This window comes from Bacillus rossius (assembly GCF_032445375.1).
Source record: "Bacillus rossius redtenbacheri isolate Brsri chromosome 9 unlocalized genomic scaffold, Brsri_v3 Brsri_v3_scf9_2, whole genome shotgun sequence".
Lineage (NCBI taxonomy): Eukaryota > Metazoa > Arthropoda > Insecta > Phasmatodea > Bacillidae > Bacillus > Bacillus rossius.
In genome coordinates, this window is record NW_026962013.1 from 32,131,233 (window position 1) to 32,153,926 (window position 22,694).

At 34.3% G+C, this 22,694-nt stretch overlaps 2 protein-coding genes across 4 annotated transcripts in view; one reads left to right on the top strand and one right to left on the bottom strand.

Moving 5' to 3' along the window:
* On the bottom strand, positions 1-21,268 carry LOC134543300 (erlin-2-B-like). Of its 2 annotated transcripts, none has more exons than XM_063388218.1 (8): positions 21,036-21,268; positions 17,921-18,032; positions 16,200-16,280; positions 14,109-14,217; positions 11,659-11,765; positions 8,229-8,380; positions 4,227-4,408; positions 1-2,362 (listed from the first exon to the last, which is right to left on the bottom strand). In XM_063388218.1, the coding sequence occupies exons 2-8, from the start codon at positions 18,026-18,028 to the stop codon at positions 2,073-2,075; spliced, it is 1,029 nt and encodes a 342-aa protein (XP_063244288.1). In that variant the 5' UTR covers positions 18,029-18,032; positions 21,036-21,268; the 3' UTR covers positions 1-2,072. The 2 variants fall into 2 exon arrangements, with proteins under 2 accessions (XP_063244288.1, XP_063244286.1); XM_063388216.1 differs by having other exon boundaries at positions 14,094-14,217; positions 21,036-21,252.
* Positions 21,174-22,694, top strand: part of LOC134543301 (clavesin-2-like) — a 15,629-nt gene continuing 14,108 nt past the window's right edge. Inside the window, exon 1 of one of the 2 annotated variants that reach the window (XM_063388220.1) lies at positions 21,174-21,383. The gene's annotated coding sequence lies outside the window, so the exon portion shown is untranslated. The other variant, XM_063388219.1, reaches the window with a different exon arrangement.

Genomic DNA, 22,694 nt, shown 5'->3' on the forward strand with positions numbered 1-22,694 from the left:
TTTCACACACATGTTTATAAATGCGATCACTTACATGACATCTGACATCTTACAGCTCACAAATAACCTTTCAACCAAACATCAAATCAAGAGAGCTATCAACATATGACAGAAACAGTCCTCAAATAATAATGAAGACAAGGAAATGAAACTACCAACATGGTGTGAGAGACGCAAGTCTAAACCTGCTTTATGTCGCAGAATAATTTCTTGGTCCCATTTAAAGTGTACAAAAGAAGTTTTACTTTGTAATAATTGTTTTCAATAGTACATTTTCCTGGAATTGATTTACCTCTTTCTAAGCAATAGAAACTTCATATGTTTCACAAACTATGAGACTTGAGTGGGAAATTATTATTATTATTTTACAATTGTGAATAAAAGAGACTACAGAAGAGGAACAAATACTCAGTGTTACAGTATTGGACATCTATATATACACTGCAGTGCTCTTACACAAGCTCTTGAGCTTCAGAATTATCACAATAATTCATGTGATCTCGTGCATGATCGCGACAGGTGACAAATGGTGATCACAATCTCAGCCGTGGCAGCTACACCTCACCAGCTGCATCACGTGACGATATCGGTCACTCACTGGGTGAAGCACATGATTCGGAGCGACATCTTTCTGAATGACACAAACTCACTGGCACAGTGCAACAAAACAACCACTGGAACACGTGATTCTTCGGATGTGATGTGGCAACGTCTGCTTAAAAAAAAAAAAAAAACTAACGAAAAACAAAACATAAGATGAAAAGCACATACAAGTATGGGTCAGAGCAGAATAAAAATAATCAAATTAAATTAAAAAAACAGGTTGTGCTAAGCATTTAGGCACAAATCTTCAGTCCAGGTGTAAATTCACTTGAAACACATTCAGCAAAACTAAACCTAAAACAATTATCTAAAAAGTTACAAAATAAGCAATGTTAACAATTTCTTGACATTTAACATGAGTGCCACTCATACAGTCAAAAGCATGACTTGATTAGAATATTCTTCTTTGCAGTGTACACTAATGAACACAATTGTGATGTAAAACCACTTGCAAGTGTTTGTTGACAGTACCATTTTCTCAGTTTTATAAATTTAACATTAAATTAATAACAAACAAAATATGAATGATTTAAACTCACTTCACATCAACTATCCTTCTGTTTTCTCCCCATTCCAATTTTATTTCAAAGTAACAGTTATTCACAAGAATAAATACCAACCTATAAAAATGGCATTACATTAGAGTGCATAGATACCTGAGATATAAAGTTTGAATTCATATTTGTATGTAATAAATAATAACAACAATTATTACAATTTTATTCATTTAGATAAACACTACAAATTTCTGTCTTTCTTATATAATTACCTAAAAATGTACATATGTTAACACCTCAAATAATTTATTGTGCAAAAATTATGTTGCACAAATCACTGTTCATACCAAAGGCAAAAATACATTTTCCCCAGATTCTGCACTTCTGCTACATACAATGTAGCTCTCCAAATACCATGATTGCAAAAGTTTTCAATTATTTTTTTTTATTATCAATTATAGTTTCAAGTGGCAACTTTTATTTTTAAATTAACTCTCACAATAACATCTGTCACACACACAAAATGAAGAACTGACGCAAGCAAGTAACAGTAAGAATAAAACTGAAAAAATTAGCTTGACATTAGGTACTTCTGAATGCACAAACCCACGGAATAATGAAGGAAATTTATTCACGCTAGCTACGCTATTTTAAACTGCAACACGACTAAATTACTTAAACAGATAAAAAAAAAAAAATCCTCTGCCATTCACAACATTTGCAGACGACACTTTAAATTACTATCCCAAAAATGCTTGCACCACATAAATGAAGGTTTGAAATACCGTTTCATTCTTTGTAACTACGGCTGTTTAAACCAAAATATACTTTTTTTTTAAATAACTGATTTATACACAGATGTGCAGTCACGCCCAGCAAGAAACTAAAATCAGATGAAAGGTAAAGAAATGTGTGGTTTTAGAAGGAAAATGAAAGTGAAACGTCGGTGTTTCAGTGTCTGACACGGAGCTGCTAACAGTTGCCGGTGCAAGCAGCCTCCGACTTGGCCTGCGCGCCGCCCTTGTCGGAGCCGGCCGCGGCCGCCAGGGGCGCGACGTCCTTCGGGTCCAGGCAGCCCCCGTGCAGGAACATGCTGGGGATCTCCGGGCCGAAGAACACCTTGCTGTTGGTGGCTATGGCCTCGTACTTCTTCAGCTCCAGGTACTGCCGCGACAGCAGGATGCTGTTCACCTCCGCCTGCCGCTTCATCTCGTAGTGGTCCGCGTCCGCCCGGCTCTTCTGCCGCGCCACGTGGATCTCGTCTGTCGGCAGTCGCACAATCCGTCCAGGGTCGCGTGACGGACGGAGACCAGATTTCATGGTTTCATTTTTAGGGCAATTTTGTTTTTAAAACAGGAGGTTTTTATTTTTATAGAAACGGTTTGTTCATAAAGATATATATGTACCGTGTTTTCTCGCATAATCGTCGCACATTTTATTCTAAAATCAAGTTTGAAAAGTAGGGGTGCGACGATTATGCGAGAAAAAAAATTTTTTTTGTTAGATAAATTTATTTATGAAAACAAAACCCATTCGTGGAAAGTACGTTTATTTAAAAAGTGAAGTTTTAAGGAGCACGCCAAAAAATTTAAATAAATAAGTCATGCAACAAAAAACCTTTCCTTCAACTTAAATAGAAAAACCAAAACTCTGACGCGGATGCAAGTCACTTGAATATGTGACGTGAACTAACGTGTCGTAGTACACACTTGCCACAAAAGAATGCGGGCCATCAAATGTAGTTAACTCGGCCGTTGACAGAGAGCGCGCGTTGCAGGAATCGGCAAGATATCGATATTCAACTTCTTGTGCACTCTATACAGGAAGCAACATAACTACATACCCAAACACAAACGATACCAACTAGCACTTTCTACATTTGTAAATGGTACATCGCGACGATGAAAACGAAAAGATAAAGGTAATAACGTTTATAAACATCTTTAAAAGAAAATTTACGTCAAACAACTTTGTATTTCCGTTAATTAAATAAGTAAGTGGTAATGTTCGAATAAATATTAGATTTCTACTTTAAAATACATTGTTTTATATGGTAAACATTCCTACACAAAGCCGGCATCTAATAGCGGGACCAAAAACAACATGCGACGTTTACGCGTGAAGTTTTTTTTATCCCAATTTTGACGGCCTAAAATATAGGTGCGACGATTATGCGAGTGGAACGATTACGCGATAAAAGAGGGTACATATCTTATTATTCAACAAACATAAAACAAAATATTTATAAGTACTTATTTAACAAAAATAGTCTCATTTTTGCCTGATACATGATGCTCTTTAATAATACAATAATTCATTATAAACATGTCTAGAACAGAAATATCCAGAAAAATAAAAATAAATTGGCAAACCTTTGTGTTTGAACAACGTGCCAACATCATTAATGCAAAAATTGTGAACCATGGCCTTAATAGCTTTTCACTGTAGTAAACAAAACAGCTGCAGTCAGTAGCTATTTTACATTCATTAATAAATAAATGTTATCAAGAAGTGTAAGATTTTTTTTGCTGCAATAGTATATTTTTATGTATCTAAAAGGGGAGACCATTAATGTTGTAAACATTTTGTTAAAATAGTAAAATGCACCATACAATGCACATTTAACCACCACAATCACATTAAAATGTTACCAATCCACAATGTGTAAAATACTGAAATAACATACTAGTTACAGACATAACTGAACGATATGCAGATCAGACGTTTTCTTAAGAACGTTGCTTCCTGGGCAGATGCTTTTAAAAGGCTGCTTAAGAGAAATCAATAATACTAAAGATTATATACATTGTATCTGCTTGCCCAGAAAAGTAAAGCCACTGGTGTGGTTTTCTGTGTATATTTTTTTGTAAATTTTCGTTAAAATGATTTATAATAATTAAACCAATGCCCATTAATAATTCAATAAATTTTTGAAGGGTTAAAGTAAGTAATTGATACAATATGATTGAAAATTTGTACACAGCTCATACATGTCCACAAATTCTCATGAAAATGAAACCAACATTTCCCCAAAGTCAAACCTTTTCATTCAAATTTCTAAGAAGCTGATGGCTCTTAATTTTTTATTATAAAGGGACTGAAAACAATACAAAACAACAAACAAACCTTCTATCTGAGACATTCTTTGGATAGATTCCTTTTCCATGATTTTTTGACCAAAATGAATTTTAGCAACCAAAGCTTCTTTCTCTGCTTCAATTATGGCTTTCTTGCGTTCTGTCTCTGCATCTTTCTCCACAACCTTCTGGTGCTGTGTTGATATCAGCAATTTCGTTTTCTCAGCCTCCCTGAAAAAAGTCAAAACATGTAAAAACAAAGTTACTCTCACTAACTATGCACATAAGCAGTCATTTCCAATGAAAACAGATTTAGAACTGAATGATACAAAAAGTAGGAAAAAGCAGTCTAGATAGCTAATACAAAGAACAAACAGAACACGTACAGACAGTTACACAAATAACCAGACAGCATGCTGTTTCACACAGCAGAGATGGACACTATAACACACTGAAGTGTCTCAACTCATTTGAAACAACACAGCTAACTGAGTGACAAAGCACACACAAACAAATGATCATGTAACCGAATGATGAGGCAAAGGAATAAATGTTATGTTTTACTCAGTCACTCTAACACAGGGCTCCTTTACACCATACTCTCAACATGGTTCGTACCCTCTTCAGCAGTCAAAAATTAAGGGGTGTTTATGGACCCCTTCACCTTCAGCAATATCAAAAGGTCGAAAAGCTTTTGTAATATCACAAAATACCTCAAGAAAATTACAATGTCAAATAGAAAATAACAAAAAATTTTTTTTATTGGATGGTTAAATTCTTACAGATGACACACATCTAAAACAAACATAGTGCCTATCTGAAATGTATAGTAAGACAGTAAAATGCACCTTTTTACTTTAAAGGGGAGATACAAAATATGAAAATGAATTAAAAAAGTATTTTATTTACAAAAGCTTATCATGTGGCACATTCTATAATTTGGCATCAATCAAGCTGCTTATGTTCAGGTTTTTCTGGGTGGATTACAGTTGTTGAACTTGACCGCAAGGTTGAATTACAGCACTGCCAGCAATTTTATTTTTAGTTCACTCACAGTTACATAATTGTTAGTACTGTTTTTTTTTTTTTTTTTTTTCATTTCAGTACAGGGTTTCCTGTTTTCTAGCGAGTTCCATTTCCGTAATAATATTTTGAAGAAGATATCTGAACAATGGAAAAAAAACGTGTTATCAGTTTTTTTTTTTTAAATAGTGACACTTAGCTGTATTTTTTCTTTCACTAGATTAACCTACTAAAATTTGTTTTTAAAGAAATTGTACTGTGCATTAATTTTTCTTTGGTATTTCCATTAAAACTACACTGAAGTACAATAATCTGAGAAAATCACTTATCCCTAATGGCTGTTAACATGCAGGATTAAAGACGTGTCAATATATTATTAATAATTTTTTTTCAACTCTATCTGAATACAAATACCATAACTTCAAATAAAATTAAACAAAACAAATCAACACCTGAGTCTCACTGTCAAAACCAGAAAAGCAACTTACGATAAAAGAAACCAGTGTGAAGGTGGAACGAAACCTACTACATATTTAAGTACAGTCAAACCTCTATCTATCGTTTTTCAGGGGACCAACAAAAAAATTCAGTAGATGCGGACATTCAATAGATGTGGACTTCACTCTAAGAATTTTTAAAAAAATAATATTCCAACCTCAAAATTAGTGTCAGAAATATATCAGTTACTTGTCTTTAAAGTTAAATCAGTTGAAAAATAAATACAAATGAAAGTATTTTTTACTTAATTCAATTTACACTTCCAAAAAAAAACATACACACAATAAATCTACATGGCAATTAAAGTCTTTTTCAATATCCTGAAGTCTGAAATATGTTTACTCATGTCATCAAATGCAGAGCTGTACTGAAGAAGCCGATTTTGCCAATATTTAGTTGAATCTGCATTTCTGCCGACTTCCGATACGCTTGTTAATTTTCGGCCGATATTGGCTGTATCCGAATACTGGCCTAATGGATCCCTTAGCTAAGGGATCCACTAAAAGTGCATCGTAGTGGACGCGGCCATCTTTGTGTTGAATCCGAATTCTTACAAGGGATGCCGATGCATCCCTTCACGCATCCACTAATTCGAGATTTCTAGGGATGCGACACTCGCATCCACTAACGCGTCCCTACATCCATTAGCTTCGGAATTGGGTTTTATTTTGTTTGTGTATAATATTACTTCAGATTTTCTGCAAAATATTTGTTTAAAACTTTATAAGCGAAAGTGATAACTTAAACAGAGACAAATGAAGACGTTAATAAATATAATAAAAATACGAATTTAAACTTAAAGGATAATTCAAAACTAATAAGTATTTTTAAAGTTTACAATTTATAAAATGTATTTTATTTGGATCGCTAACATATATAACATACACGTTACATTATTTTTTAATTGGTAGGTATTTATTATTTACGTTTTGCTGAATATTCGTAGATATCCCTACACAAAATGACTGCGTGAACATTAGTACGACTGACAGTCAACAGGTGGTGCTAGTAGTAAAAGTATTCGGATACTATCCATCCATTAGAAATGCGTCCTCTACATTGTGGCTGCATTTGCTAAGGGATGTAGGGATGTGAGTGCTAAGGACGCATCCCTATGTATTCGGATACAGCCATTACTGAAAAACGAGAGACTGCCATAACCTAAAAATCCACGAGTATCCTTTTCACTTTTCGTAGTAGTACTGCATTCTTTCAGATCGCATTATTTCTTCGTAACATGTGCCAAACGTACATATAAAAATTTAACATCCTTTTTTTCAATAATGTTCTTTAATTTTAATGTCATAAATAAATACATTACCGTCACGGTAAATATACTTCTCGGTTGTTACGGTAACTGTAGTGCAAATGTGGTAGCTATCGTGCTTCTGTAGTAATTATGGTATCGACAAAGAATCTTTAGTTCTTTTTATGGTAATTATCTTAGGATAACAATTGGGTTTGTACTCTAGTTATGGTACATCATCCATATTTATTCGTAAGGTGTTGTTCATTTGTCTTTTCTTCATATTTACGTGCTCCATTACTTGGCTGCAGATTTAAGGTGATTTTTACTACTGTATACTATCGTTACTGTTTTTATGGCGGTTTCTTTCTAAGAAATTGTTATTTCTGCAAAATCTTTATGGTTAAACGATCATCTATTATAATTTATAGTGACGGGACCACATATTTTGTACGATCAATGCGGACAAAACGATAATGCCAACATCGGTACAAGCGGACTTTTTTTAACCTTAGTTGTATGGCAATATTGCCGGGACCGTAGAAAGTATACGATAAACACGGACAATCGATACATGCGAGTTCGATAGATAGAGGTTTGACTGTAATAAGCTAGCCAGTCACTTGAAACACTGATAGTTGCAGCAGCTCTAGCGAGCTCAGGCAGAGCAAGATCAGAGATGAAGAAAGGGGAGTGCATTGAGTGTGGGCCACCCCGGATGACATCACTGAGGAGCGAGACTAAATGACAAAAAAATAATTTTAAAAATGAGGCTCACAGCACCTTTTTAAAATGACATTAGCTTTTAGGATTCTTGTTAACATTATGTGTTTTAGTAGCATCATGTGAGAAACTTTTCCAAACGATAATTAACCATCTTAGATCCACTATGAATCAATCTTGGCTCTCTAGCTTAGCCATCTTGTCAATTGAAAATAAAGTAAAAAAGAAAAAAAATTTAGTAAAAAATTTGTAAGTGTTAATATGTTTCCAGCATAAAGTAAATAAAACAGAAAACAACACCTGCAACTATAGTATCTTATTTTTACTTCTTTTAATAACTTAATGTCTGGAAAAATTTGGGCCAAGAGAGGGGGATAATAAATTGCCTGCACCGGGTACCATCTGACATTGCTACGCCACTGAGCAAAACAATTTACGTGGCGATTCACAAAACGACATACACACTACACACTTCACATAACAGATACACATTAAAATTATACCCCCCCCCCCCCCCACCCCCTCTACGTGAGCACAAACAAAATGTACTGTAGTGCTTACATGAGCTCATAGTTTTTGCGAATGGTTTCCGGTATCTTTGGCTTGGTGACCCGCACGGCTTGTATGTACAAGCCAGGAGCCATCTCGTTCAGGTCACGCTGCAGGGCCACTTTGAGGTTCTCGTCAATTTGATCAAACAAATCAATGTACACCTATGCAAGGAGGAAAAAAATTAACGCATGTAGTTAGTTGGTACAGTGCCTAGGCCACAAGGAAAGCATTACTGTACACCCCGGCTTGTGGCGAACTAGCTTTGCGTAACTGGTTGCCAAGTATGCTATCGGCTAGTATGCTAGGACATTTTTTATTAGCTAGTATGACACAAAGAGTGTTTAATTTACTATGCTCATTATTAAACCTGAGCTGTATTGAAAATATTAATAAGTTAATTATTATTAAAAAATGAAAATGTTTATTTATGGGTTACTTATACAACTGTTTCAAATACTGATTCTGTCTGAATTAAAATTTATTTTTCAAAACGTACTAAAGAGTTCTAAAACACAAATTCAATGATGCTATTTTAATGCAACTATGCTGTACACCTTTAGACAAAGCCTTTAGTTTCAAACTGGAAACTTAGTAATCACCTAAACTATGTTTTTTTTTAAATACGATAAATTGCACAAACATTGATAGCATAATACATCAATATAACGTGAAAAAAAATCTTAAGTTTATAATTAATATGTAATCAAGGTTATCTTTAACTCAAAGTAATCTTTTAACCTAATTTATAATGTATTCCAATATGTCTTGTTTTGAGGTGGGGTTATACTCAAGTCAACAGTGAATTTAGCTCAAAACAGAAGGGGAAGGTGGAAATTTTTTTCAGAATTCAATATCTTTCTAGGAGAGGAAGATCTTATTACTTCTAATAGATGATGCAATGTCTCTATTTCATAATTAGTAGTTTCTTTCAAAGTGTTTAAAAAAAAAAAAACAGTTAATAAATTTCCCAGAAAGTTGTAGTTTATTTTTTCCCCCCACTTTGGTACTGAGAAGGGGAGCAGTTGCCACGCCCCCTCCTCCCAGGTTCACATTTGCTCAGGTTGTCTAAGTTCTAACAAGTCAAAGTTCTAGTTGTCCAATGTTAAAGCAGACGTGTAATTTATATTTCAAGAACTGAAAATAACAGTTTAAAATGTTGATTATTCATGGCTGCCACCCACCGGGTATATAGAAATTAGGGTGTTTTAAGAGATCTCAGGCATAACATTAGGGAATTTTTAAGAACTGTTGAAATGAAATTAGGGACTTTCTGAATTCATTAACATTTATCTGAATTTCTTACACCATACATTTTGTCAGAAACACGTCACATAAAAATTCTTACATGTAAATATTTCTACCAATTTTTAAGAATATTGAGTCACCCTTCGCCCAGGTAAGCAATGATTTTTGCAATGGGGAAAATTGATTGAAATAATTATTTTGGACATAAGCTATTGCTAGTTTGCACTGCTATGTCATAGAGAAAACCCAAAGAATAGACAAAAAAACAAAGATGACACACATAGAAAACTAGCCAAAATCAGCCAATGTCAAATATAAAATATATAATGACAGCACAGAGAATTCTGTGGAAGGAATTAGTCAGAACAATATCACAGGAGAGCAGGAGAGATGAACACAGTGGGCTACGACGAGATAGTTGCAACAAAAAACCATAAATACGAACAAAAAACAACGGCAACAGGAAACCAACGATGATACTAATCAGATAATCTGTACAACGCACCGACAATGTGATGTACTTGTAACCTTGAAATGAAATTAACAAGGTATTATGATAACACAATGAAGACAGCACAGAAGAACGCAGTAACATCTGTCCAGTTCCTCACATGTAAAATTAAGCTTTGACCCCACTAGGAATTGAAACCAGTTTGTTGTGAGAAGCATTTGCAACCTGACTGGAATACTGCAGCCATAAAGCCTTGAAGAAAATTTAAAGTAAAGGGTGTATTGCATTATAGATGACAAATACACATATTACAATAAATATTTGTTTAATTTATTACAATACATCCTCCCCTTCAGCCATCCTTACCTCACAATATGTTTCATAGTTACTGTACTGACCCGAAGATAAGCCAAACCCATTCCTCATCACCTTAAAAGGATGAAATATTTGAACCACAATTTTAACAGTAACAACTTATTCTAATATTTTAAAAAATAAAAGTTACTGAAATGATTTAGATTAAGTATTACATTACTCATGAAATTTTGTACCCTTTGTTTGCAACCTTTAACTAATAAATTAATTCAGTACACATTATCAAGAAAACTGAAGTGTGAACTCGACCAATCACTTTGTTGCATCATGAAAATAAATTGTTAGATACTGTTACGATGTTCTCATTTAAAAAGTCTTCCAGCTTAACAAGTTTAAATAATTTTGCTCTTAACTTAAACACATAATGCAACATAACTTTTAAAGAAATTTTCCTGTCTAATATGTCTACTTTTCCCTTGAGAATCTGTAAACTTCTGAACAGTTTACCTAATATTTTTTTGTCTTTTATTCAATGAACAGTATTTTGTTTTTTCATTGCAAATGTTAAACATATTTCCTTTGCAATAAATGCTAGGACACCACTGTTCTCGCAGCTTCGAGTGACTAATACAAGACCTTTCCACGGGATGAAAGGGCAGGTTTAAAATATCTACGCTGAAGTGAACAGGATGAGTGACCTCTCGGCAAGAAATAGTGGATGACGAGGGCTGGGCTCCGTTTGTGAAGATAGGAGCGTTGGGAATGGTGTCACAACACGGGGAGGTGAGAGCAGCGCGAGGCAGTGTGCTGGGTCAGGGGTGCGCGGTAAGAGACCAGCAGTAGGGAGAGCCACTGTCTAGCAGAGCTCCAGTGGGGGGAGTGAATAGTGGACTTAATGAAAGGGTGACTAATTTGTGGACAGACTTGTACCTACATTGTTATAATTTAACTACAAGTGTAAATATTAGCTATAAATTAAAACTGAAATTAATTACGTAATTGGGTTATCCTTCTGGACCTGTTTTCCCCACTCGTGACAGTTCTAAACACTGTACACAAATATAGACAACATTATGTAAATCTATGTTGGTATTGGAAGAAAAGAAAATTTTCTGAATGCAAAAATTTTTCCTCGGAAAATTTTACTTATTCACATATATCTAAACGTGATTAGATTATAGTAAATAATTTTATAATACAGAATATAAGTGTATATTAAAGTTATGTAGTTATTAATTTGTATCCTATAACTGTTAGCAGGCACATGTAGGTAACCCAGCAAAACATTATTTTGAAAAATGAGTTATCTATATCATCAAGGAAAATTACAGAAAAAAAAGAAGTTAATTTAAAGATGTGATTGAATGATTGAATCTATATAAGAATTTTGAAAACTTATTTTATTCTAACACACACAGTAATATATACCTCTTGCAGGCTGTGGACACTGCAAAACTGGTTCAGTTCATGGTGCACTTTGTTGAAGATGAGAGTTTTATCATAGTCGGCTGTGTAGTTCTTCACTATGTCAAAAACTGAAACCCACAAAAATCTTCTTTAGAACGGCAGTAAGTGAAAATGTATATTCTGTTGCACAATACCCAGAGAACATGAAATAAAAACTGATATTAAAAATTAAACACTGAAAAACCAAAATTTTGTGAGTCTGGACAATTTACAACAGTATTAATTGCTCCTGCATTTTAATGCTGTGCTTACATATTAAAAAATATATTAATTAAAACACAGTTAAATTAGTATATGTAGCACATTATAAAAATATTTATTGAGGGGCATATTGAAAATGATGTCACAGGGGTTACAACCATCCCTTTTTCCCCATATATTTTTGTTCTACAAAAATATTAATTAAATCTACTAGCAAAATCCAAAATAAGCAAACAAGAAAAATAAAAATAAAAAGTGGTAAATGTAAGGACCAATCATTAGTTCATTACCTCTAGCATGTTAAAAAATTTCTTAATTGACTCCTAACGATGAAACCCAACTAAATTGGTAAAATTTAAAGCTTTGCAGAGTCAGTCGTGGTCATTTGACTGAGAGTAGAGTAATGTTAGAAAAAGTAAAATGAGAAGACAGCTTGGTAAAAATTTTTATGATTATCCATATAAAATAGATATTTTAAAAACCAAATAAAAGCCAAGATGAAAATCAGCTAAGAAAAAATTATCATCCAGTTTTCTCGAATGAGTTTTGTATATACGTAATGTAAGACAAGAGCTAGGCAAACACATATTTTTCTTGCCATGAACATGTAAAATGGTATAATGCAGCAATGTTTAAAACACTATGACCAACAAAGATTACCAACTGGAAAAATCATTGCTTGTAGTCTTATTTACTTTTTAGTTTTATTGGTATGTCTTGGCATAGTGTGTCTACACAAATCTGTCATAAAATTTCCCTGAGTTTTCTCTGACTTAAAATTTTATATTTGCCCAAATTCAAAAACATTCCTGCACACGCCATTTTATAATGTGTATGACTATTCACTAAAACACCATCTGGGTGATGGCAAACTGGAGCATGGCATTTTCCCCTCTAATCACTATCACTGGGGAATTTCCATAACTTTTCCAGGTTTTACAGTAATTCATTGACTTTTCCTGACCAATTCCAACTTCCCTGAATTTTCCCTGACTTGCCAGACCCTGTGACAATGCCATCAAAGACTGACAAACACACATCAAAAGCCAGGAAAACTGGGAAGGGATCACTCCTGGCCCAAAGTGAGGAACAAACCTAGTATTTGCCTGGAGTCCTTTCACCGCTGTACCAACTCACTCGGAAGCACGATCATGAACATTTTTATGAAGCTTTAACACCAGAAACCATTTTAATCTATATTATAATTACAGGGAGGAAAAAATTTGCAGATACATTTTGCGGTTGGTTGGAATTCCAACCCTTTGTACCTTTATGCTGCTACTGCAACTGGTCCGCAGTTTACCTGAAGGGCCATGAGCCAATGAGATATCAGTCGAAGAGGTCACGAATCCACGACAATCCAGTTGAGACATCTCCTAAATCAGAATCCAATGAACGAGTGATCTTCGCCACAGTGTCCAGAGGTCTGTGGAGTCTATCCTGGATTTTACTGAACCCCCAAATTTTTCCAGTCCCAGATTGTGCTACACAATTTCTTCCAACAACTAACACCAAGTATACAAAAAAACATGTTCAAGGTGACATTTGAATTATCAAACAACACCCATAAAATACTGTGAGGTTATTTAAACATTTTTATGGACATACGTCATTGCTATTTTCAATTTATATCATTCATAGAGAAACCAAAAGAATTGAAAAAAAGATAAATACACAAACACTTAAAAAAAAAAAAAAAAACTATCAAATGTTAAAGTCATAGACAGCACAGAATTTCATGGAAGGAATTAATCGGAAAAACATTACGGCACAGACAAACACAGTGAGCTGACGATGACGAGACAGTCGCAACAAAAAAACAGGAAAAAAGACATACAATATCCTTGGACAAATAAAGTGACAAACAGATGAAGCTAACGATGACAGATTACATGGACAACACAACAAAACACAAACCCAGAGGTAAAATTAAACAGATATCTTGGACAACACGAACACAGTCTTTTTAAGACAAAACAGTGACATACAGTGAAAAACGCAATTGGGTTATGTCCATAGAAATGTTTTTAAATTCAATCTTCCCCCCAAACTTCCCCACTGCAAGAACTGTTCGAAGATAGCTATGAAGTCTATATTTACTAACATGTATGTACAACAAATCACAAATAGAAAACCTTTAGTGATAAATTTTTAAATAATAAAAAAAGTAAATTTTTAATTGAAAATAGGCCTACTTTGTTTTAACCTACCACTGCTAGCACTCAAAATGTTTACTACTTCAATGCGATCAAAGTAAATCATGACCCCTCCACTCGTGCCACAAGGAACGTTCTTGACTTCATCTGTCTGCAATGTCACCTGAAAACACATTTCAAAAAAAAAAAATTCACAGTATCAATTGTCTTATTTTGCTAAACATTAGAGGACTGTCAACAATAATTTGTCAATGAAAACCATTCAAAAAGGCACTGCCCCATTGAAAATTGATAATTACTGAATGCATTAAAACTTTAAAAAAGACTAAACAGTATTTCAATGAAATAATGACAACAGAAAAATTCTACATAATACATACATAATAATATTGCATCAACAAGTTAAAGTTGAACCTCTCTATGTTACAGATGATTTCAGTCTTAGTTTGTATACAATAAAAAAATAACAGGCCATATAAGGTTAAGTGTTTCAATGTCAATGGTTTGTTATAAAATCACACAAAAACAGCAAACTGCACTTAAATACATCAGTCCATAACTCTGGCTAGCAAAACTGTCGGATGTTACATACATATAAACACTTGAAATAATTTTCTGGGTTTCAAAAAATTAATTACTTAAGTTCCATAAATAATTGCTCTCAATATTGAGGCTACATATTATGACAATTCTCTTGCGTGGATAAAAATAATTTAAAAAATAGGTAAAGGTTGTTGATTATTTCTTTTCATCAAACACAGAATATGGCAGTTATTTTACAATGACAAAACATTTACAAAAATGAAATTCTCAAAAATTTTCACGTAAATGGCTTAGCAAAATACCACTTCATCTCTCGGAAACAAGTGTTGAGTGAATGTTCAACATAAACTCTGATAGTGAAACTAAAATCCCGCGTTCATTGACAACTCACGGTTCAAATGGCCAAGAACCCTTGTTCTCTCGGCATGTCCACCAAATATTAAAAAAAGGCTTCACCTTGGCCTACACTGCTAACCTGTGGTCGAAATATTCTAAGTGAAAATTGTCCAAAATAAATACCTAACAGCTGTCCTGAGCCTCCAGTATGAAATTTTCCGCAACTCACATTAAAATATAATTTAGTAAGCCACCATTCAAAAACACTACCATTCCTAAAGACTTCCAAGTGATCACTAAACAACAGTGACCAATGAGTTCACTTCATCTCTCCCGGAGGGAATTGAAGTTGTCGGCCATCACAGAGCATCTTTATAATTCTACCCAATAACAAGGCACTTTACAATACTCAAAATCTCCCAAGATTCTTTGCAGTTTCCATCCAAAACAATCTTGTCCATGAAACACCCTATGAGTACCTGTTACCAAACTATTATTGTTATTGTTATTGTTATTGTTATGGTTATTATTATTATTGTTATTATTATTATTATTATTATTATTATTATTATTATTATTATTATTATTATTATTATACTGATTTAATTTACAGACACTGCATCATTCTACATCCAGACAAAAACAATGGCAAATAATGACTAAAAAATATTTGAAAACCAATCCACAAGGCAAAAAAAAAAAGTAAAAATAGCATTCAGTAGCTTTTTCAAATTAAATAAATTAAATTATCAGAAACATTTAAAAACATGAGTTAAAGTAATACACGAGCAAAAAAAAACACATTGCTAACACACACAAATACCTTTAAAATGTAAAGCATAAATACATATTTATGTAAATATTTAATAAGTTGGGAAGGTAAGGGCCTGCCATATGCAAGTGTACTAGAGTGAAAAAACAACAACGATTAGTGTCAGAAAGCCAAGCAGTTGATGCTCATATCTGGGGATTGAATAATGTTAGATTTTTAATAATACATATTGAACTTATTAACATAATTTTTAGATCTTAAAGTAAAAAAATATTGTTCTAGATAATTCAAAGATGTTGACTGCAACATTGTGTCATTATAAGCTTAGTCTTAATTATTGCAATTTAACACTAATAATAAAAATAATAAACAATTTCCTATTTAACAGCTTAAATCCCTGATAATTTCCTGTATTTTGTTTATAAATTTCCTGGTTTTTTCCCCTGTCTATATCCACCCTGCTTATTACCTATTACTGAAAGACTCCAGCTCACCTGAACAGCTCTGAAGGTTGTGATGAACGGGACCATCATGTGGAACCCAGGGTGGCTAGTGTTCGACAGCAAAGCACCACCCTGAAGCAGAAACATCCAGTTATAAAAACCATGACACTGTCTTCTCTGAACACTATTATGAATAACTTAACGTTACAACAGGTTGAATGTTGTCACCGCAGAAACAAAATAGCCTCTGTATTTAAAAAAAATTATAAAAACCACCAGAAACCAGAGATTTATCAAATTAAAATTTCAAAACATTAACAGTTTGTAAATTTAAAAAAAAAATGATAATGTGTTGCATTCTTATTACAAATCATAATGCATATAAATGTACTGTAGAATTAATTCTAGCGCTGTTCAACATAACGTTCTTTACCTTCCGATGTAAGAACGACAGGGGACTGAAATAGTTTAGAGGAGAGATGACGAGGAATGTGGAACAGTTCAGGAGTGTAATGGAAAAGTTGGCAGGACTGCTAGCTACCGGACTTGTCCCCAAATGCAGCAGGATTTTGATTTTATTCGGAGTCGACTACGTATAATGATAAAGATAAAAAATTGTTGGGGCAAATCCGCGACTTTCATTCAGTACTGTTTCATTTTCAGTCATGGAATTTCAAGGGTACGACAGGATATTAATTTAAATTAGGTCAAGACATGACAAAAAAATCCCTTAAATGTTTAACGATCAACAATTTTAAAGTATTTACAGCCAAATTTGTAATTGAAAAATGAAAATTACTTATTAAATGTAAAATGAAAACCTGCCACTCTCTTCTCCAATATTTTTATCTGCCAATTTCTGGAAAAATTTTACAACCATTTAAATAGATAAAATAGTCGACATGCAGTACACATTGTAACTCTGGAAGATCCTGCCCTCCACAGCTTTAATTAGTATTTTTTCAAGGAATATATACGTATTATGTTATGTCATTCAGAGGGATCAGCTGGTTATGAACGTTCAAGGTCACACTGACCAAGTTTTGTATTTATATTTTATTGTTGGGAATACTCTTATAATTAATTTTGATATTTAATTATTTTATTTAGAAAAGTTTTACATATTGAATTGTTTTTTTAATGTAAAAAAATTTAAATAAAGTAAGCAGTCCACTGTGTTTGTGATTTGAAGTTGTACATATAAATTAATTTTCTGATTTTGAAGATATGTATTATAAATAGGAATGGGCCAATAAAATCCTCAAATACCATGAAATCCTTAGTATTTGAAGTATTCAATATTCAAGGAAAAATATTCAAAGAAAAAATATTAAAGGAAATAATGTAAATTAAACATTCAACACTGACAACCTCTGACATTTACTAGATCAGTTTTTTCCTTCATACCTATCCTGTTAACATTATCCAAGATATCATACTTTTAATAATAAAATTACAATATCGAAGGATTCTGGAAATTTAGTTAATGAATAAATCAATTAAAAGGTTAATATTTTTCATTTCTTATACATTATTTTATTTTGGACACTCATGACCAAGATTCAGGTTTTAGTGGTTTATTCCAAGTTCTCTTTGGGATTCGAATTCAAGATTCAGATTCGAGAAAATTGGGATTTGACACATCACTAATTACAATTAAAGCTTACAATTAAACTGGATATGCAGTAAGAAACAATTACTGACATAAGTTTGTCTCTACTGATACAATACACGTGCAGTTAGCACACGAGCCTGAACCTCTTGGTACTCACCCTGTAGTAAACACCAACATGGCCCTCTTCGATCTTGTGGAGAGAAAAGTTCATCAACACCGCCATGCCTACCATGGCCCCAACGCAAACTCCCAGCATCTCAACCATTTTCCTGCACACACAAATAAGAACCTCCACAAAACACTGTCTTTTCAAAACTAAAAAGGTGGGTGTGGGGATAGAATAAAACTCTTAGTTTCCAATGTAGTCTAACAGGAAGAGAAAACTCATAGTGCACTCAAATAAAAATATTTTCTAGCACTAAGAGCAACGAGTTGTCCTCAATGGCCCACCTATCTGGACACACAAACAGTACACAAAGCTTCAGAAAAAACACGCAATTTAAAAACTGCTCAAGATACCACAGTGGTGTCTGTTTAGGAAAAACATCTAAGAATAAGTTGAGGTTGGATGATCAGTGTTTCCACATTGCATTTTTAAACTGTATTTTTAGAAGAGTGAAATTGGCTAAAACACGTGTTTTCAGAATATTTTTTTTGGGCATGAAACATCTGGTCAGATCCTTGAAAACACTCAAAGGCCATGTATAACACCTTTATCTTCATTTGTCCACCATACCTTTAGTGTCATGGTTACCGCTCAAATCTCATGACGGAAATACTGCGCTTCAGTTTGGAGCCTTGCGTTTAGAGGAGATACAGTGCTAGAAACACCAACAAGCGATCATCCCGCCTCACTTACACAAATACACCCCTGAATAGGCAGGCCCCTTAAGACGTTAGAAGCAACCTGGTCAGGTCATCCTTGTTTTTTTTCTTTTCGTTTTCCATTTTCTGAAATCAATCCAGGCAAATGCTGGGGTGGCTCCTTACTATATCAGGGCCCATTCCTTTGATATCCCCCACCTGTGTCGTTGTGTGTTATCAACTTTTATCTCTAATGACCAAGCTGTTGATGATAAGTGAAACCCATACAAGTAAAGGTTTGACCACACAGAACGCTATGCTCACAATGTTTGTGATGTGAGTAAAATATAACCAGCTGCATCTCAGGTACCACTGCACACACCAAGCTGTGTTTGCTATGTTTGCTAAGTTGGCGATCCTGACGATGTCGCCGGGTGTTTGGTTCTCAGCTATTTTCCTAAACGGCGCAGATAATAAAGTTAGCATATGTTTTCACGTGGAATTGGGCTATACTTCTGCAATTGCTTTTTATGAAGTTTTGTCTCTCTTGGTATTGTGCTTTAAATAGTCACGTCGACAGAAAAGTTCACTGAAGAAGTATGAAAATATCCATGTTTATGGAATAAATCTAAGGAATAATATAGAAGGCAGGGCATGCAGGACAATGTCTGGGAATGCTAGCAAACTGAGTTGTATTTATTCTGAAATTATCCATAAATTTGGCTTCGTCTTCACACGCAACTGCTTCATCAAATGATGAAATTCTTAACATTCTTTTCTTTTTAGATTAACTTCTTGAACCCCTTTTTGTTTTACATTTACATACTGTGACAGCCAGCAGAAAATCATAATCATTGGAATCATCACTTGAATCCCACGCATCTGTGTCTCAGACATCGTAAACTAGACTGATCTGTCTGGCCACCTAACGCAGTGAACACAGCATACATAGCAAACATAGCGAATATCGCGACCATAGCCTAGCTTTCTGTGGCGCCTCACCAAATGGATAAAGAAAAGTTAACATGAACATTAGGGACAGGTAGGGCTACCTCCAAGATGTAACATCTTTAAAAACTTAATGGTTATTTTGGCTGTAATTGAAATTATTTTCTCCTTGTTGCTGTATTTAATTGTGCTGTTAAGCATTTTTGTTGGCACTCACATTTCATAAGTTGGAGTATGCATCTGTAAATGGAAATGAAAGCTGGAGAAGGTACAGCACAGGGCAGTGAGATGGGTAATGAGTATGTGAAAAAGACCTTCAGAGATAATCAAGGAACTGGAATGGGAAACACTACAGGGAAAAGTCAGGTAGAAAAGCTGGTGAGACTGTGATGGGGAAAGCTGGTACCTAGATAGTTTACACCGAGGTGGGTTCAAAGAAAGGTGAGACCATGAGAGGACGATACAGAGGGAGTAAAGGCGAACAGAAGAGTGAAGCACTCATTCCCGGTGAGGAAGAGACAGAAGTGGAATGGGCTTGCAAGGTATTGCAAGTGAGAGGTGCAAAGGACTGTTGAAGGAAGCTCCAGGAGATAAGAATATAAGAGGGTGAAATAAGGGAAAAAAAAAGGGGGGGGGGAAGAGAGAATCCTTTCCACCGGGAAAATGCCCAAGTACAGGTGTACATTTGAAATTCAAATGCCAATATATGAGATTTTACTTTCTAGAGCATAACTCCTATACTACTCAAGCTAGGGCAACTTCCCATCAAACCTTTAAAATTGATCCTCAATGAAAGTCATGACTAAATGTACATTAAACTTAGAGATATATTTTTGTTCAGGAATAAAATTATTGAAGTGGTATTGGCCCATTTTACGTGACAAAATGGCTACTCATCAGAGAGCACAAAATGTATCAATTTCATTATTTTTATCAATTTTATTAATTTAAGTACCTATATTCAAATAGGATATAAATCAATCTTCTGAGCCAATATCTGGTTGTACATTAAGTCCTGCAGCACTACTATTGGTATGATGATAATTATTTGTGGTTTATTTAATTTATTATGATTGTGTATCGTCAGACTGGCACCTCAATGGCAATACTTTTAGGAGTATAACTACCTTAATTTGGATTCAAAGCTAACTTATCAACAGTCTATACTTGGGCTGTTTTTATACCAAGCAAAAGTAACTAAAGATAAAATAATTTTTTTAAGGTAACCACATACTAAAGGACGTAGGCCTATGTATACTGCACTATTTATCTGCAGTATTTGTTCTTTAACAAATATTTTGTAGTCTATATTGTAATTTTGTAGAGAAGCGGCTCTGTAATAAAGCAAGAGTCGAAGCAAAATAAGAAATGATTTCTCCCTCCACCTACACTTCCTGACATTATTTTATAATTATTCTCTAAGAAGGCATTGTGATATTCCAGTAGTACTAGATGCAATAAGACTGACTATTAAACATTAAAATATTTATAGCTGTGAATTCATTTTGGTTTATACTAACCTACAAATCAGATAGTGGCTGACGACTCTTTTCAAACACAAATATAAATATAAGTCACTTTATACACATGCCACAAGATATTTAAAAACAATTTTATCCAAGCCAACAAAATTCATTATTGTAACTTATTAAAAAACGTAAACAAAATTTTCACGGCGTTACTCAAATCCAAGCACCATGTATGTATTCGTTCATCAGTGCAGCCAACGAAAAGTTTGAAGAATTCACGTGTGTGATTGAAATTTGTTTTGTGTAAACAAAAGCTCATCAATAAGATATCATGTGGGAAACTAAAGGATTGTATCATCGTCGATAATGCATAATTTGTTGGAATCATTCGCAATAAAGGTATGAATGCGAGGGCTCAACGTAACTTGTATGTTATAAGTTATTGCCTAATTATGTTTTTCGTTAATAAACGCTTACTTACGTTTGTATTTTGAAGTACCCAAGACTTTCTATTACGTAGTTGATGAGGAAATAATGGGTAAATTCGACTTTTTGACTGTGGTATATGGATATGCAGTGGCGGGAGGCATACAGGAAGATTTGTATGTTCCAAATTGGAAGAGTGATTTGAAAAGAATGACACTAGGATTAACGTGGGCAAGACAAGAGTAGTCAGTTGAGGTTCATTTATTAATAAAAAAATGGATAAGAGGGTCTAACAATGGAGGGGAGAAGAAACTAGAAGCTACAAATACCTAGGAATAGTGCTCCAGGAAAAACTTGGGGGGGGGGGGGGAGCATTTGAAGGAAAAAGTGAAAAAGAGCAGACAAGCCTTGCACATATGCACTGATGATAAGTTAGCTTTGAATCCCGGCTTCATTTCAATACTCGTACCATAATTGAAGTACAGTGCAACAAAACTCAGGAAAGAAAGTAAGTAAGGCATTAGTTCAACAACAGCATAACACATATGTCACTATCACTATGTTTAAGGAGCTTAAAAATGAAAATAGAATTTTGTTCCTGATAGACAGGTACCACACCGTAAAGAACACATTGTGGAGTGCAAAATAGAATATTGGATTCATTGTCATATATAGTTGTGTTTGTTTTACAAGCCTCTGAATTGAGCACTTTAGAACACCAATCTGTCGAAATCACCAAGTTGAGTATGCAGGGCAGGGTAGTGAAGCTGTGTACTTAGAAGGCTTACACCACCATGGTGCACCCCATGCTTGAGTATGCTGCGGCAGTTTGGGATCCGTACACAATGGTGTTTGAGAGGGAACTGGAGGAGGTACAAAGGAAAGCAACTTGGTGGTTGAAGAGGAAGTGGAAGTGTTTAAAAAAGGATGAAAAGGAAGAGTACCTATATAGACTCTCAGAACTAATGATTAAATTGGGCTGGGGGATCTTACAAAGTCTGAAGGTGAACAGAGAGGGTAGTTAGGATGTACATGAATGAGTTGGGTGGGAGAATTGGGAAAGTTGGGATACGGATAGAGAGAGGAAACAGGAGAAACTAGAAACAGGAAGGAGAACTTCAGAAATGTTTAGAGAGGAGGAGAACAGAAAGGGTAAAAACTTTCTAGTTATAAGAATTATTAGGGAATGGAATACTTTAAATGAATTAACCATATGATGATTATTAATACCTTCAGGAATGCCATATTGCAGGTGTACACCAAATTATTTGGATTATTCAATGG